General features: G+C 40.3%; 2 protein-coding genes across 2 annotated transcripts in view; one reads left to right on the top strand and one right to left on the bottom strand.

Annotated features, from left to right (window-relative positions):
• Nucleotides 1-554: 554 nt before the first annotated feature.
• On the bottom strand, nucleotides 555-7,563 carry acmsd (aminocarboxymuconate semialdehyde decarboxylase). Its single transcript, XM_028590974.1, has 10 exons — nucleotides 7,484-7,563; nucleotides 5,539-5,583; nucleotides 4,093-4,189; nucleotides 3,951-4,000; nucleotides 3,391-3,627; nucleotides 3,138-3,231; nucleotides 2,556-2,651; nucleotides 2,204-2,376; nucleotides 1,018-1,116; nucleotides 555-696 (listed from the first exon to the last, which is right to left on the bottom strand). The coding sequence occupies exons 1-10, from the start codon at nucleotides 7,538-7,540 to the stop codon at nucleotides 634-636; spliced, it is 1,011 nt and encodes a 336-aa protein (XP_028446775.1). The 5' UTR covers nucleotides 7,541-7,563; the 3' UTR covers nucleotides 555-633.
• A 5,121-nt stretch (nucleotides 7,564-12,684) lies between these two features.
• Nucleotides 12,685-17,155, top strand: part of tmem163a (transmembrane protein 163a) — a 64,023-nt gene continuing 59,552 nt past the window's right edge. Inside the window, exon 1 of the mRNA XM_028591316.1 lies at nucleotides 12,685-13,219. Coding sequence (XP_028447117.1) covers nucleotides 13,018-13,219 — 202 coding nt within the window. The 5' untranslated portion in view covers nucleotides 12,685-13,017. The remainder of the gene's footprint in view (nucleotides 13,220-17,155) is intronic.

Raw genomic sequence — 17,155 nt, 5'->3', positions numbered from 1 at the left:
AAGAAAGATAGTAGAAATTCAGACCGCAGCAGAAAGCTCCGTGCTTGAGCATCAGAATACTCAGGGAAATAATTTAGCTTGCGTGGACACTACATCACTACTTGATCAATAAAAGAGCTTACTAAGCAGTTAAACTAGTAATGTTACTGCCCAACAATGCTTGCAATACAAGTTGGATTTATTCCACATGTATGTTTACCATTAAAACACAATGTATAAATGCAATATATGAATATCCATCCATTTTTCATCCATCCGGCCTTGTTTATTATGCAACTCAATTGAATACAATATGTCATTGCTCCATCTCTCTTTCAGCTAAGGGGATCTTGGCTTACAGAACATTGATCTAATCTGAACTAATCAAACTAACACAAACTAACTCTCTATTGATGGCTAACCATATAGGATGTATAAGAATACAATGTGTGGATAAATAGTATCAAACAAATAAAGCAATTCACAAAATACTGTGAGTAAATTATTTTATTATAACAAACCACCAACAAGTTTGTTATATTTAAAGTTAAGTTAATCCAAAAATGGTTTTCATAATCATCCAAATAAGAATATTTGAAAAAAAGCCTTTGCACTGAATCATTGGGTATTGCAGTTGTATCTCAGGTTTGCATCTCACTCAAACTCCTCTCGTTTCAGGCCCAAAAATTCCACTGCGTTTCCAGCAAGCAATTTATCCTGCAAAAAAAAAAGAGTACACACCATGTATGATTGGACATGCAGTACTTTTAAGATTTTAAAACTTGTTCATTTGTGTATTTGTGCAGTTCAATATTAAAAGCTAGCTGAATTAGAGACATTTATGGACATCAATATGTTTGCCATGGCTTCTGGATTCTACCAATACCAAATTCTACATTCTACCAAAGAAGAATTGTACTGCATCCTTTGCACTTCTGCTAATAAGCATTTGCTACCTGGGTTATGGAGGCAATGCATGACAGCAGTATTGACACCATGACTGCATTGTCTAAATGAAGGAGAGGAAAATATTTATACCTTTAGTGTGTCATCAAATTCATCCATTGACTCAATTAGTGATCCAGGCTGCAGCTCACCCAGTGGGAATGGATAATCTGTTCCCAGCATCACTTTATCCTGGAAGAGAAATACATGCATGTTAAACTATTGGAGTGAACATGTGCAGATATACAGTAGGCTATGTCTGTCGAATTGATGAAAGCAAGAATAGTTACTGTCATCAGTAGAACCATTCTAAACACACTCGCCACGTTCAAAACTGGCAACACTCCTCCAGTGTCTTCTAAAGCTTGATTTATGCATTTGCGTAAAATCTACACCATTGCTACGTACGTAGGAATGTGGAGACCCGAACCTACGGCGAACCCTACGCTGTAGCCTGACGTGCTCCTCTCGAAAAATCTAATGGTATGTTCTTTTTGTCCCCCGAAGTCGATTTACGAGTCGTTTTGCGGAGTTACGAACCGGAAGTTACAAAAAGAACGCCACCGAGGTGGTATATACGACTCGTCAAGTCGTCTGAACTCAGAGGACCCCGAGTTCACTTTCAAAGATGGCTACGTCGTGCATCACACGTAGTAAACATTGTAGTTTTCTACAATTTTAAGCACTTTTGTCGTTGTTGTAACCAAATGAAGAAGTGGTACACATAGCACTGTATACTGCTACCTATAGGCATGTCGCTACAGTCTTATTAGGAGTTAAATACCGCCTGATTAGTTATTTGTAGCTTGTGCAGCTGAAATTGGCTAGAGACGCTCGGTTGCTATATGACAACAATGGCTTTAAGCCGAGTCTTGAGCAGAAAGCAGAGCAGTAGCCTAACGTTAACGTTAATCAAAACGTAATTTTCGTGTATCAAACTGTGAAATATATTTGTGTAATATGTCAATAACTGGGTGAATAGAATCCTAAATGTTACTAAAAATGTTACAAAAATCCATCTTTTCTCCGACTCGTAGGATTGTGTGACAAAAAGAACGCAACAACCCGCGGTTATTCGTTTTTTCGACATGGATGTGACGTCACACTCGAGCTACTAGTCGAGATTACAAGACAAAAAGAACGCACCATAGCTACACGTCGCGGCGACATACATCGCTCGGCCGTGGCTTGGTAGGGTTGCATTTCCACTCCAAACCCACTCCCCAAACACACACATGTGTATGTGTGTATGTGTGTGTTAATAGAAATACAAGCTCACTTTTCCGATCACGTCAATGAGCAGCTTCAGGGAGAGGGGATCGTGAACTAGAGAGTCTGTGTAGAAAGAGCCAAGGTATTTCCGTGGACTGATGTTGTTGTCCACCGCACACAGGTCAGGGCGGACTTGGTGGCCATGCTCAATTCTGCCAACGGTGATTGGAAAAGATCCACCTGTATCCAGATGAACAATAACGGTAATAAAGCAATAAGCAATATACAGTAGGTCAAACAACATCTGTAGTTTAGCATGAAGTAAGAATATGTTGAAGTTGACACCTCAGTGCTTATATTATTCAGCTGTGACTTTTATGTTCAACAATTGAAATGTGTCACCAACATCTGGTTTATACCTCCATGTGCAAAGCACACTTTCAATTTAGGAAATCTCTCGAAGATGCCTCCGAATATCATCGAGCAAATAGCAATGGTTGTCTCTGACGGCATGCCTTTGAGTTGGAAAAGACAAGAAAACATAACCTTTCCTTTTCAAACTGTACTTTTTAACATACATAACATCATATATGTCTTGTTATTAAACGGCAATATAAGTGGGTGGATACTAAGTGGCAGAAGCAAAATCAAAAAGTAGGGTATAATATAATAATAATAATATAAAATATACTATAATCCCAGTGCAAATCAAATATCATGTGAACGCTGCAACACTCAAAGAAAATCAACACCAATGTGGGAGTTTTAACAAATGGGGAAATAAAATGATTTGGTTTTGATGGTTTCATCAATCATTTTAGGAAAAAGTGGGTATAATGTCGGTGCTGCGTTTTTGCTATTGGTTTGGTTTCCAATGCACAAATAATTAAACACGGATCCGTTTTGTCAATGTATTTTCACAAGAAAAGATAATTTTATTTTCTATTGACTAGACCAGGGGGAATATTCAATTCCCCCTCTTGCTACTCCATCTCCCTCACCCACCAGCCAGGGCAGCCAATACTTAGCCATCCTCCCATCTGTCTGCATGTCCCACGGGTGGACAAATATGGAGCAGCCCAGCTCCTCAGCTGCCTGCATGGAAAACACACCGCAAGTTTTTGTCAATGAGAACTTGACCCTCTTAATACGCTATGAAATTAGTCAAACCAGTGTAAACATAGGGACATTTGCAACCTTTACAGGAACATTATGTCATCATATAAGCATTTACTGCAATATTCAATGTCTCACAGCATAGAAAGGATAGAGTTCGGTGGCGTTGAGGTCCCAGTCGTTGATATGTGAGCCGATCTGCACCCCAGGGAAGCCCAGCTCCTTCACACAGCGCCTCATCTCCAGCACAGCCAAGTCAGGGGCTTGCATGGGCAGAGTGCCCAGGCCCACAAACCTCTTGGGGTGGCTGCGCACGGTCTGAGCCAAATCGTCATTTAGAAGGACACAGAGATCCAGTGTATCATGAGGTTTGGCCTGTAATCCAAAAAAAAAATAATACAATAGGTAAATATATCTGTGAAAGGTGGAAAGACATTTTAATAACCTATTCTTCATCTTAGTTTTGATGCTTCTGTGACTGAAGAAGAGTAAAGACAGTTAAGCAGCGTTGAGAGAAGTATAAAAGCCACTTTGGTATTCCACAAAGAGCCTAGAATTTAATTTGCTCCTTGTTTCGAAAGGAATGGGTAGCTGCAGCTCACTCAACACTGTGATACAGGTCTTTACCATGCAGCAATAAAACATAATAGATGCATTGTTTTTTTCATCAAAGTTGCTCAGACTTAGTGTGCACTTACCCAGTAACTGAACATCACAGGAACAGTTGAAAGGGCTTGAACTGTGACACCTGAAAGATCATAAACAGAAACGTACGTTTTAGGAATCAATAAGATGAAACACTTGAATACGTGTAGGCGTCTTTCATGTCTGTGCATATACCATGTTGATCCATGTCCCTTATGCGTGCCTTTGCATCCCAGCAGTTCTCTTGAATCACTCGGAACAGCTTCCCATCCTTCATCATGTTTGCTTCACCCTGAAACACAACATGCACAGCGGTCACATCCTCTGTTGATGTGACTGTAATTAAAATGTTCCTTGTCTGGACACCTTGGCAGATTCATTGTTCTCGCTCATGGTCATTTCACTCATTACATTTTCAATTTTCCAGCTAATGAGACCATGTGACAATTAGATTTCATAACACTTCTAAATACGACCACATGATGGCAGCAGACAGCTAATACACCGTTTCATGGAACACACACATTTTATATAAAAACCTTGCATTAAACACCTGGCATTAAAGTGTTATGACAAACAAAATGTATTTGTAATGCTAAACGTATATTTAAAATATATACAAACAACATCTGGACAATGATTTTCCCCTGTTAATGCCTGTAATTCAAAATCTTACATCTACACCTGTGTTACAATGTGACCTGGAGTCCTAATAGATCTTGTCTAAATATTAGCATCAGGACTTAAACAGATGCTCATCACCAGACACGGCTTATGTTTGAATGCATGTGACACAATCCACTATTCGTCCTTATGTGCAGTTTGCTGATGCTAAAAGCTCAACCAACGTCGGCTGCTAAAAGTTGCCACGTTGCTCTGAATTTTGCTGTGTTGCAGCGCTATTTCAAGTGATGCAGTGGCACCGTGCTGAGTCCTGCAGCTGCTCGCACGTCGAGAGCCAGGCTGAAAGGTCCACAGGGTGGGGGTGCAGCTGGGAGGAACCTGCTGTGTCCCGAGCATTGTGTGCAGTAAGATTGCATAACACCCTGTCTGTATGTACTGTACAGTACAGGCCAAAAGTTTGGACACACCTTCTCATTCAATGCGTTTCCTTTATTTTCATGACTATTTACATTGTAGATTCTCACTGAAGGCATCAAAACTATGAATGAACACATATGGAATTATGTACTTAACAAAAAAGTGTGAAATAACTGAAAACATGTCTTATATTTTAGATTCTTCAAATTAGCCACCCTTTGCTTTTTTTTGATAACTCTGCAAACCCTTGGTGTTCTCTCAATGAGCTTCATGAAGTAGTCACCTGAAATGGTTTTCACTTCACAGGTGTGCTTTGTCAGGGTTAATTAGTGGAATTATTTCCCTTATTAATAAAAAAGCAAAGGGTGGCTACTTTGAAGAATCTACAATATAAGACATGTTTTCAGTTATTTCACACTTTTTTGTTAAGTACATAATTCCATATGTGTTCATTCATAGTTTTGATGCCTTCAGTGAGAATCTACAATGTAAATAGTCATGAAAATAAAAAGGAAACGCATTGAATGAGAAGGTGTGTCCAAACCTTTGGCCTGTACTGTATGTATGCATAAAAGAAGAAGAAAAAAAACTATAACTCACCTTACAGTGATGGTGAAGCTGTACAAACCCATCATATCCATACCTCTGAAACACATGCAAAAGAGTGCCTAAGCTTAATAACTGAAAAACACTATGTATTAGATTATGTTGTATTTCATTGAGATGTGAAATCTCTGTGTAAATGTGAACGTAGTTTGGTATCCCCCGTGCGTACTTGCTGTGGGAAAGCCTCTATTGATTGTGTTATCCAATCTGCAAGGGTTCAATCTTCATCCTAGAGGACTTTCCACTCCAACGCCCTGGATAACTCGAAGCGAGTGCCACCTGAGGCTGTTGACTCTTTTGCATACAGATGAAGCTGCAAGTGATCTACGTGAGCAATACCGCCAGTTAAGCCCCATTTCATATGCCTATACAGGTCTGTAGTACTCTGTGCCACAGATAAGCTTCAGGTATTCAAAATGTGAGATGGGTTTTACACCCTTCTTTTAAAAGTGCCAATCAATGTCTTCCAAGTTACTATTTTGTTGAAACTTGCTTCAAATAAAACCCATACGTTCCAAATCAACAGTGGAGTTTATAACACGTTAACCCTGATGTTCTTTTCGGGGTCCTGAGTAACCATAATCTGGCTATCACCAGACCAAGCTCAATCTTTTAAGATTGAACATTAGTCTGGGGAGTCCGCTCTGTATTTTCTACCGCACAAGAGGGGTGATCAACGGGCATAGTTCAAATAACTCTGTACGCAATTGGATAGTCCTTCAACCAATCAGACCAGCGATCCGGGTGACGTAGCAGCGACAGCGGCATCAATGGGTTGCTGCGCTCCGGTGGCCGCTATGTTGACTGTAAACAAGAAGCTGCTTGCCGTCACTTCTCTATCTTCATCGTGTAAAAATAGCGCGCCAGGTGGATAAGCCAGTTTGTGATTGGTCCCTGTAAAATTGTAACGGAAGCAGGATATTTAAACGTACAGGTTTCCAGCCTGAGCTGCAGGGCGAAATCAAATCGCCGGCAGATCGGGCTGGGTTTACCCAGTCTGGAGTAACCAGGCACTCTTTACGACCCCAAAATGTACATAATATTGTACTATCACCGTCATACTTCATGACTTTTCAGAATTGTATGAGACCTGTTCATGAAAGTAATTTTGAACTGAGGACATGTCTCAGAAGTCTGCTACAGAAAATGATGCATTACTTCTGTTTCAGAGGTTCTCAGAGACCCCAGCTGTAAAACATGGTTAAACACAAAGGATTTTCATATGCTCTAGTTTTTATGCAGTACTACCCCTGCCAAATCCTACAAAAATTATATTATAGCCTCCTGTTAGATGTCTATAATCTACTGTACATTTCTTTGTTTGTGAATAACTTTTTGGCTAACAAATAAGAGTCACCCAGTTTGTGCAAAAGGGGTTTTTATAAGGTTGGAAGGAAATACATTTTTAATGGGGGAATATGTTAATTTTGCAATTATTATAATTATTGTAGTAGCAGAGAAGGTACTTCATAACTCAAAATAGGGTAACATGCACCAAACTGGCATGTATAAAGAAAGAAATGCATTGTGGGAAGGTGTGGTCATCAGTCTGCAGACCACCTCTTCTGTGCAGCACTAAAGGAAAGGAGACCAGGCCTCCACAATAACAAAGACATAGGAGCAGGAACAGATAACAGATAGGACAGGGAAGAGCGAGGCCAAAGTCACACATTGATTAAAGTTTAACCATCCGTAGAGAACACACATTTATGGAGTGAGCTGTTAAACTTGCTGCTGACGCTCCAATGGGAGAAGTCTGTACATTTTATTTTTTTGGCTTTTAATTGCATTGAATTGAAGGAAGTGCTCTACCTGCTGCAGAACTGATACAAGGATATATATATATATTTTCTTTATAAATCTACTCAACCGCCAATATGTGGCTGATATAAAAAAAACCTCTCAGATCCCCACTGAGATTGTGTCTCTCAGTGCCTACCTGCTTCAAGTCGGGCCACTCCTTTGGTAAAATATGATTATGAATATCGACCTTCATCTTTATGATTTTCCCTCGGGGAGACGTGGAGGTCTGCTGCCAAAGATTTCTTGCAGTAAACTGAGCTCAAATCCAGCAAGTTCACTCTCCGCCCTCCCCCAGAAACCAATGACCGACAGGTGAATGACTGCTGCTGCTGGTGCTGGTACACCCTGGTCATTTATTACCTAGTCTGTAAAAAAACAAAAAGAAAGTAATCTTAAGTCTGTGGAGGCTATTTAACGTCATAAATAGTTAATATCCTGAAACATCAATTGATTGATTATTTACACCCAACCCCACTTCAATCACCAACACACAAACACACATAGCCTTATAGCATTTCTGTGCAGGTGGCTGTTTATGAATGCTTGGATGTTGCAACATGATGCAGTTAGCCACACATTTTTAATGCCATGGCTCCTGCTAAATGGGCATTATCAGTGGTTATCAGCCTCATAGATATGGGTCAGAAGGGCCCTGCTACACAGGTTCAGAAGGCCGTATGATTACACCTGGCTTTTGCTTGCAGTAATTTGACTATAGGTTGCTGCACAGTAATAATAATAATAATAATAATAATAATAATAATACATGTATTTTATATTGCACTTTCAAAAGGTACTTAGAGGCACTTTACAAGGTATAAACAAAGAAAACCAATAGCAAGATCATTATACAAACATCAATAAAAACTATAGATAAATATTAAAAAGGTGGAGCAAAACAGCATAAAAACAGGATAGAAACAGTAAGGAAGGAAGGAAATAAGGGAGCAAAGGAAACAGCTAGGTTGGTTACAGGTGAAAAGCAGATTTAAACAGATGGGTTTTGAGTGCGGTTTTGAAATTAGCAAGTGGTGTGTAAAGTCTGAGGTGTTTGGGGAGAGAGTTCCAGAGGGAGGGGACAACTCATTAACCTACAGAATGTAGAGCAAATCGGTGTCCAACTGACTGATTATTACAGTGGGCTCACATCCTCACCGGCCCACAACCCTGCGTTTTGGCGACACATGGTGGTCAGTAGTTGAAGCTTAGGATGACAGACTGCAGGCAGGTTGATTCACCCAGAGGCGTCGTTAGGCCTGGGCGTCCCCCCCGCTACAGCCCCGAATGAATTGCCCCGGATCTCTCTCTCTCTCTCTCTCTCTCTCTCTCTCTCTCTCTCTCTCTCTCTCTCTCTCTTTATTTTTTTTTATTTTTTATTTTTTTTTACAAAAATAAGTAGCCTATAATAGTCCCAGAATGGCATACGCAAATTAAGAAGAAAAGTATTTTCCCATGCACTCGCAGTTTTTTTTGTAGAACTCATGGTAGAAGTGTAACTTTATCCAGTTTATTTAAGGTGTAATCATAGCCAAATCAGTCTAATACATGGATGCCATTAACACAAAGTTTAGGAGTGCAATACTATCGATATAGTTTGAAGTTCCTGTGACGTGACGTTTCCAGTCTATGGTTCAGACTCAAACACACGGAGCTCTGAAGCAGACCCTGTGCGTCGCTTGGTGTCCACTCTCGCTGTAAAAAACTGTGCAGCTTTACCCCTCAGTCACATTAGCTACAGGAGACTGACGAAGCGGCAGGCTGCCATTCATTTTCAATGAGAGTGGCTGTTTGCCAGCGACAAGCGACGAGCTTGCCGCTGCCACGGGCAAGGCGGGGCCAAAATAGACAAGAAGTCTGTTTTATGCAAATGCTGAGCGATGCGACAAAGCGACTGCCAATCGGAGTAAAGGCAACGTGACGTATGTACGTTGGTTGCTTGAGTGGAAGAAAATCATTTAAGATGGCGGAAACGCTTCAGGACATCATATTTCTGTATATATCTGATATGTTGGGCATTTTATCTCATGTATTTTGTTACCCCTATCTAGAAATAAATACTCTTAAATCCAAAAACATCGTTCTTGTGACTTGACAATACCTCTGAAGTGACTTATAAGACCTCAAATCGATCAAACTTTAGTTCCACAAAGCTGTGAGAAAATGGAGGAAAAACTTATTTTAGTGGTGTCAACGTTCACGGTCCTGTACAATCTAACCGAACGTGCTTGAAGGTAGCGCCAGAGAATTTCTGTTTACGTTTGCAAAGCAACCAGGGGCCTGTTTCACAAAAGCAGAATATATAAATGCAGGATAACTGATAAAGCGAGGCTTGACCTAGTCTAATCTGTGCATCGTGGCTCGGTGCGTTTCACGAAGGCCGAGCCAGGCTGAGGAGGAGCGACTAGGTCGAGCCAGGCTGAAGTCATTCAGATAGATGCACGTCCACGGCTTTCCTCAAAAGACCGCGAGGTCGATCACAGATTTACTGATGCCAAAATATGCATTGTATACTTCATACAGAGTGAGCAGCAGCTTCTTGTGGAAGTATGATGATGTGAAACACATTATTTGTATAAAAAGAAAAGAAACACAGTTTACGATGTTTTTGGCACTTTTTCAGACCATTTAAACGTTTGGTTTTTTTTCGGCCTTTTTCCAACTTTCTTGGCGCTTTATTCAACGTATTTTCCGCTGGCTGAGGAACGTTTCTAACTAACTTTTTTGACTAAAATGTATGTGAGAAGACTACAGCACATGAGTCATGCAATAATACAGTCAAAATATTTGACTTTTTCTCTTAAATAAAAGCATGTCAATAATCACTACATGACTGGCCCTTGATGTGGTTCTCATTTTCCAGTATGGCCCTCTGGGAAACTGAGTTAGACACCCCTGCTCTAATGTATCAATGAATTACAACTGCCAAAAGAAAAAGATGTTGAATTTTACTACTTATTTCGCTCTACATGTTTGTAGTTGTATTCATTAAAAAGTTAAAATAGTATTTGCTTTGTTGTTTTTATTGACCAGATGCAAAACATGTTGGTATAGGTCTGGTAAAATCACATGTCAAATTTACAATGTTCTTCACTGTAAATTCACAGCAAATTGCTGGCTACTGAGTTGCATTACTTTTACAGTAAAATTTAAAATATACAGGATATTATTGTGATTATATACAGCAAGATAATGTAATTTCACAGCTAAATGCTGCTTTATTACAGTAAATATGTGTGCCTGGTTGCTGTGAAGTTACAGTATATAGCTGTAGATTTATTGTAACGTAGGGAATAGCCGGGACAGTTGAAACACTTTTTAATTAAACGTAATTTACAAAGCGATTGTATCGCACTGAAAGCTAATATTTTGTCACTAGCAACCTACACCTGTCCTCTGTCAAATACAGTTGCATTTTCAGCTTTCAACAAAACCGTTCAGGAATTATTACAGCAACAGTGGGGCGTGCGTAATGTTTCATTTGTCCCTCCTAGTCGGGACAATTGAAACAGCATAGGGGGACGAATGAAACATACAGTTTAAGCCATATAAACTTCCCACAACTTCAATATTTTACTACATATCATGAATGGTACTCCCAAAAGGTGTTATTTTAGATAGATTGTTGCTGGGCTATACGTCTTGGTGAATATCTGTTAACAACTCATTGCCGTCACCTTCAAGTGTGTATGAAGCGGTTATTGAAATATCATGCACTGTGGATGATTCTGCCATTTTTATAGCTAGAACAGTACGTTTTCCCATTTATATCATGTTTCTATTGTGGAAAATGTCGTTTCACTAGGTTTTTACGTGGGTTAGGTCACTGCATAGTGCCCTTAACGACCCACAGCCCATCAGTCTCCATAGGATAACATGGGAAAACTCGACCCCCTACCTGGATGGGCCCAAATATATTTTCGTCTTTCTAAAACTGCTTTTCCATGTCTCCCCTCCATAAATTATTGTATAAACACAGATATTTGGCTGATAGTAATAGGTTAACATGCTCTATGTTTTGACCTAAGGAAGTCTGTCTATCATCATTACACTCCGAGAAAACTGGAATGTTTCATCCGTCCCGCGTTTCAATCGTCCCGGCTCTCCCCTACTGTAAAAATGATACAGTAACTTACTGTGAAAGTCATGCAACTGGTAACCTGCAATTTATTGTAAATTTACAGTCAAATAATTAACAGTGTGTGTTTCCTTGTCTTGTTAGATTGTTGTATTCTGTGGCTGTGTGTACTGTTTGGGGTTTTGTGGGTGAGTTGCTTTTTCCCCCCTGTCGCTGTGTTCCTTGTGGTTTTTGATGACTTTGGATTTTTTTGGGACTTTGGAGATTTTTGGTGCTCGTTTTTTTCCCTACCTGTTTGCCTCAGGACTTCCTTTGTTGTTGGCTCCGTTTGCCATTAAATCCTCTAAACTATTCACTGCCTACCGTCGCTGCATTTGGGTCCACTACACTCCAAACCCTGCTAACAGATCTAACAGATCCTAACTAACCGTGACAAAATGAAGTGTTTAATGCTCAACATCTCCCCCCCCAACCCCTCCCTACCACCACCATGAGCCACCACACAAATCTGGAAACAAAACCTTGGCCTTCGAGTTGCCTGGCCAGTTATGATTAGGCCAAATGTTGGTGCCATCTAACAAACTGGAAGCTAAAATGAACATACACTGGCTATTAACAAGCTGGGCAAGCCAATCCGTTTTGCATTGCATTTTTGATTATTTAAATGGCCCCGGGCTTAGCCTCAAACCTCCTCAAGTCCTAGAAACGCCGCTGGATTCACTCCCAAGCTGAGGAAATAGCGGATTTCAATGGGTTTTGATAAATCGATAAAAACGGGTCAATAAGATGATTCCGGGATTAGATGGAAAATCCTCCATCAAGAAAGCTGTACACCAATCCAATTATCATCTCATTCAGTGCGCTTTGGAGGAGGGTTTGGCAAAGCGAATAGCAAAAAGCATAGCCTGATAAAAGAAGCTATAAGTTATTAGGGGTAATCCACAGAAACAATGCAACTTTTATTCGTTAGGCTACTTATTCTGCTTAAAAACAGCTCCTCAAACCCCATTAAAGTGGTGTTTCATAGCTACACCAATCAAAGCTAAGGTGTAGGAAAAACTTCAAAATGATGAAATAAAAAAAAAAAAGTGATTTAGGATGGATGCCAGTGATGCCTATTTCATGTAGTGGCCTGCATGATAAATAGGTGCTAGATGAATTCTGAGAGGAGGAGGAGGAGAAAAGGAGGAAGGGGAGGAGGGGAAAAAAAAGAATAGCTGGCACCGCCTGCCAGATTCCCAGCAGATCTCCGCGATTTATCGCATCGCTGCATCTAACCCTGAACTGTCTGAGTGGCTCCGCCGGACCCGGTGTTTACTCTGACGCTTCAGGGCTGTTCCTCGTTCGCAGGGTGAAGAGTTTCGAGGGAGTTGTCTCGCTGCTGATGCTGGGGAGATCAGTCCGTTATCTCCCATCTTCTCTTATCGCCATATCTCCTCTCTCCCCCCGGTCTGCGCGTCTGAGTCGACACCGGTGGCATATGGACGCGCTGGATGGCTGGTGCACTTAGCAAACCAGCGTGAACGTTTTTTTTCCTTTTCATATCATCATCTTTCTTTGCCTTTGAGCCTGAAACCAAAAGAGCAACTACAACAATGACGGACCCGGTCAACCAAGAGTCCTACCCTGTCCCAGACCCGACTATAGTGGATCCCAGCTCGGCTGCGTTGCGGAACGGCCAGTGCGCCCCAGATGGCTTCACCAACAACCATCACCAGTCAGCCAAAAGCCCCAGCCAGCCCGAGGCGTTCACCACGGGCCAGGAGATGAAAATCACAGACAGTGTGGAGGGAGAAGGTAACTTCTCTCTATCTATGTTTGGATCTGCTTTTTATTTTATTTCAAAGTTGTGTGTGTGTGTGTGTGTGTGTGTGTGTGTGTGTGTGTGTGTGTGTGTGTGTGTGTTAACGGCGACCCTGGGGAGATGGGAGGGGTATATTTTATCCATGTGAGGTATTTTTACTCTGCTGTCATTTGAATAATTTATGATAGTCCTACATCAGCAGGATTCATGTTAGAGTCAAGCAAAAGTTGAATTCAAAGCTTAAAATATTGTTTTAAAAAGCCATTAATTCATTCAATATTATTAATAATAGAGAGTGTAGCTCAAACCACGAAACAAACAAAATCACGCAAATAAAAAAAAAAAAAAAGTGCAGACACTTGTGTGATAAAAACCATGCAATCAAATGAGCAACAAACAACAGACAGACAATATGTGAAAGATCAAAATAAAACATGGGAAAGCATAGGAACAACAAAACATGTCAACCATGATTAAAAACGCAAAGAGGGACAATTGGTTAAAAGCACTGCTGAATAAATACGTTTTCAATTGGTTTAAACATTTTCACGGGAGGTTGCATCTCTTATAGCCTTTGTAAGGGAGTTCCATCATTTTGGTGCATAGTTAAAAAAAATTACGTGTCAAAGTTCCCTGTGAGAATTCAATTGATCCTTAAAAACATGCACACATGACGCACACAGACTCTGCCTGCTTTAAAGCTAGATTCTGATACCAGTCACATGCATGCCAAACCCTTAGGAGTGCATTTGCTTAAGCATGTGAGTGTGTGTTTGTGACTTTTAACGTAATCCCATTCATCTTCTAATATGCATAAAAACCTGTGAAACATTCCACAGTTGATAATACCAGGGCCTCGGTTATACAAAAACCCCAAGCCTGTTACTAGTTAAGCATTTAATTTGTTTATTGTCATGAATGTTTACTGGATCTGATTTCAAGGGATAATTGACAGGCAAATAGCTTTCAGTAGCTTAATGACACTAATATATTTAAGCATGTCTTGAGTAATTCATAAAAAACTGAAATGGTTATTGTATTTAGAGTTGCTATGTTGATTGGATTTGGCTATTTTCTTTTAGAGCTGAAATCAACCTACAGTATCCACCTCGTATCTCCCGTAAGAAAAGATACAGAAATGGTCAGAATGTAGGATGATAGAAGAAAAATGCTTTTAACTGCGTGTGTCTCAATGTTAAGAGTGTTGTCATTTCTTAAATGGCTTTAAGACGCTGCTCAGTTGGCAGATTTTTAAATCTTATGCTGGGTTCGCACAAGTTTGCACGAGACGCACCGGAGAGTAGAAAGGGCTCCATGTAGATGCCAATGTTTCTTTACGCCATTTCTTTCCATTATCAACCATGGCCGAACATAGCATCATCTGGAGGTGCACACAGCTCGGAGAATTTCGCTGCCCACGGACGGCTACAATGATTTCGCGACATTTCACAACAACTTCAGGATGTCAACACTGATAGGCTTTCGTGACACAGCTTCACGCGAATGATGTAAATTAATTTTGCACTGCCCGGTGCGAATTTGTGTATGTTTGCATCTTTGCATTGACTTTTTAGCCTATGTAATTGCGCCATGCCAACAATTTGCTTTGCATTTGGTGTGAGGGGTACTCCATTGAGTTGCATTTCATTCATTTAAAGTCTGGTAACTTGTGAGAAACATTTTTTAAATGGTTGAAAATCAAAGCAACAGCGGCAGAGATATTCTGACTTCTAGTCCCTCTTATGGATAAAAAATACTGGATCCTTCATTGCTCCATAGTGCAACTTATTACCATTTTTAATTAGAGCTCCTCCCCTACCCCCATGCCTGGTAAAGGTCCTTCTGTCTGATCCCCCAGCCAGAGATCATGTGAGCAAAGTGATTAACCATGCTGTTTCACTTTCGTCCTTTGCCCCACACACACACACACACACACACACACACACACACACACACACACACACACACACGCTAGATAGTTTAGCTAAAATAGTTTGAACAAAATTAATGTTCTTTCAGTTGAGTGTTTCTCAGCTTCATGCAGCATCTAACCATTTCTCGGCTGGAAACAATGGTCCTGTTCATCGAAAATCCCTTTGGCTCCTAGCACCTTAAGGTGTTATCACAGCATATCCAGTCAGGGGTTTTACAGACATGTGCTTTGCAATTAATCAGCATGTCAGAGCCAATGGATCTTCCAACATTCAGTTGGCCTTGCATGCTAAAATGTGATAGTCATATAGTTATATATCCCGTAGCTCTTAATGTTGCTCCATGTGACTGCTTCCTTCACACGTACAGTAAACCCTACCATGTAGCCTACAATACATGCATGCACATTTGCAGCTCCCATTCAGTGCAAGTTGTTTGTTTTCCTCTTCTTAACAACTACAACATGTTGTAATGAATTCAATATGTGAATGACACTGAACGTAGAAAATGATGGATGCAAGAGAAAAGAGAACTGCTCATAAAAGGTTTCTCAGTAAAGATATAGGAGGCTTACATTAGTTGGCAGCTTTCTAAACCAATGACATTCAAACTAGTTCTCTTTGTTTCCCACATTGGCACACGTACAGGAGATGTACATTTTGGCATAAAAAAAAATAAATATTTTTTACAGATGCATCATAACAGATTCTTAAGGGGCCCCGGCACGTACCTTTTAACCTTTTTTATATGCACTTGGATTTAAAGTAGCTTCTGACAGTTATAGATACAAGTTGCCGGAGGGTTCGCTGGTGGGAAGCTGGTGAGGGATCATATCCTAGTGGCACCAACTCCCTCTGGACACTCTGTCTGCAATGTCTCTTTCTGTCTACACCCACACTGTTGATTCTTTTAAAAAGCAGTTGACGACTTGACTATTCAAACAGGCTTTTAGTTAGACAAGGGCTTTTATGGCTGTCTGATTTTATGTACCTATGTTGTCCTTGTATTCTTAGGTCTTTTATTTATCCTATTCCAATTTATTGTAAAGCCCTTTGTGATTTTAAATGTGAAAAGTGCTATATACATTTAATTACTTTCTTACTTTTAGACAAACAGGAGTTAACAACAAGGACTGCATGCATGGTGAACTGGCCACCCCAGAGAAATGCAAACATGAAAAAGAACCTATATCAAGAACATATATCAAATTAAGGTATGATTATACCCTTGACAAAGGACCATTTTCTCATATGGGATACAAGATTGTATTTCTGAGGGTATAAATGGTAGGGGTACAACATGTACTTAGACAAAAGGGAATTTTATGCACTTGTACCAGGCAATACTCCAGCAATAAGCTTTTCTACAAGGGATTTTTTTAAACTCTACTGATTTTACACATAGACGTTGAATTCTGAAGTCATGGGGATCACTCCTTAGCACGGTATAATCTCTTCTGTGGTTGTGGGGGAGCTTTGTCATGTCTGAGAAAAAAACGAATTTCACAATTTAGTGTAAAGTCTCTAAACGCAGCTCAGTTTGGGCTTCCTAGCAAAAAGCTTGCGTTACAAAGCAGACTTGTGGAGTTGAGAGGTGTGGGCATGCACAAGACAGGAAGGGCCAAACAAAAAGATGCAATTGATTGCATCACAGGAAATGTAGATTCTTGCATTTTTGGCTAGGAACTAAAAGTCTTCTGTGGTTCTCCCCCCCCAAAAATGTATGGAAGTGCAATACTAAAACACCAGAGTTCTCCTTTAATTATTTAAAGGTTTCCTGTAGATGAAGTGATGTGGCACCCTGACAAATATTTACAATTGAATATTTACAACAATAATGACCCAGTTTTGTGTCCCATTGGAGACAGAGTGGAGGTTTCTACAATATTCACGGAGATTCAGTTGGTTTTTCCTTTTATTTATTTATTTTTTTAAAAGAGGGAGCACAGAAGAGGTGGAGGTCTACTTTGTGGAAGCATTTTGGAGTTCACGTGCACA

This window comes from Perca flavescens, chromosome 11, assembly GCF_004354835.1.
Source record: "Perca flavescens isolate YP-PL-M2 chromosome 11, PFLA_1.0, whole genome shotgun sequence".
In the NCBI taxonomy this organism is placed as follows: Eukaryota; Metazoa; Chordata; class Actinopteri; order Perciformes; family Percidae; genus Perca; species Perca flavescens.
The sequence above is the reverse complement of the archived record's forward strand: the minus strand, read 5'-3'. Positions and strand labels throughout refer to the sequence as shown.

What these genes read in the sequence shown, in the direction of transcription:
- acmsd (XM_028590974.1), bottom strand. Translation starts at nt 7,540, where the DNA reads ATGAAGGTCGATATTCATAATCATATTTTACCAAAGGAGTGGCCCGAC. An exon ending in AACTCTATCCTTTCTATGCT is followed by an intron (nt 3,232 to 3,390) that starts GTGAGACATTGA and finishes TTTTCCATGCAG; the next exon opens with GCAGCTGAGGAGCTGGGCTG. An exon ending in AATTTGATGACACACTAAAG is followed by an intron (nt 697 to 1,017) that starts GTATAAATATTT and finishes TTTTTTTTGCAG; the next exon opens with GATAAATTGCTTGCTGGAAA.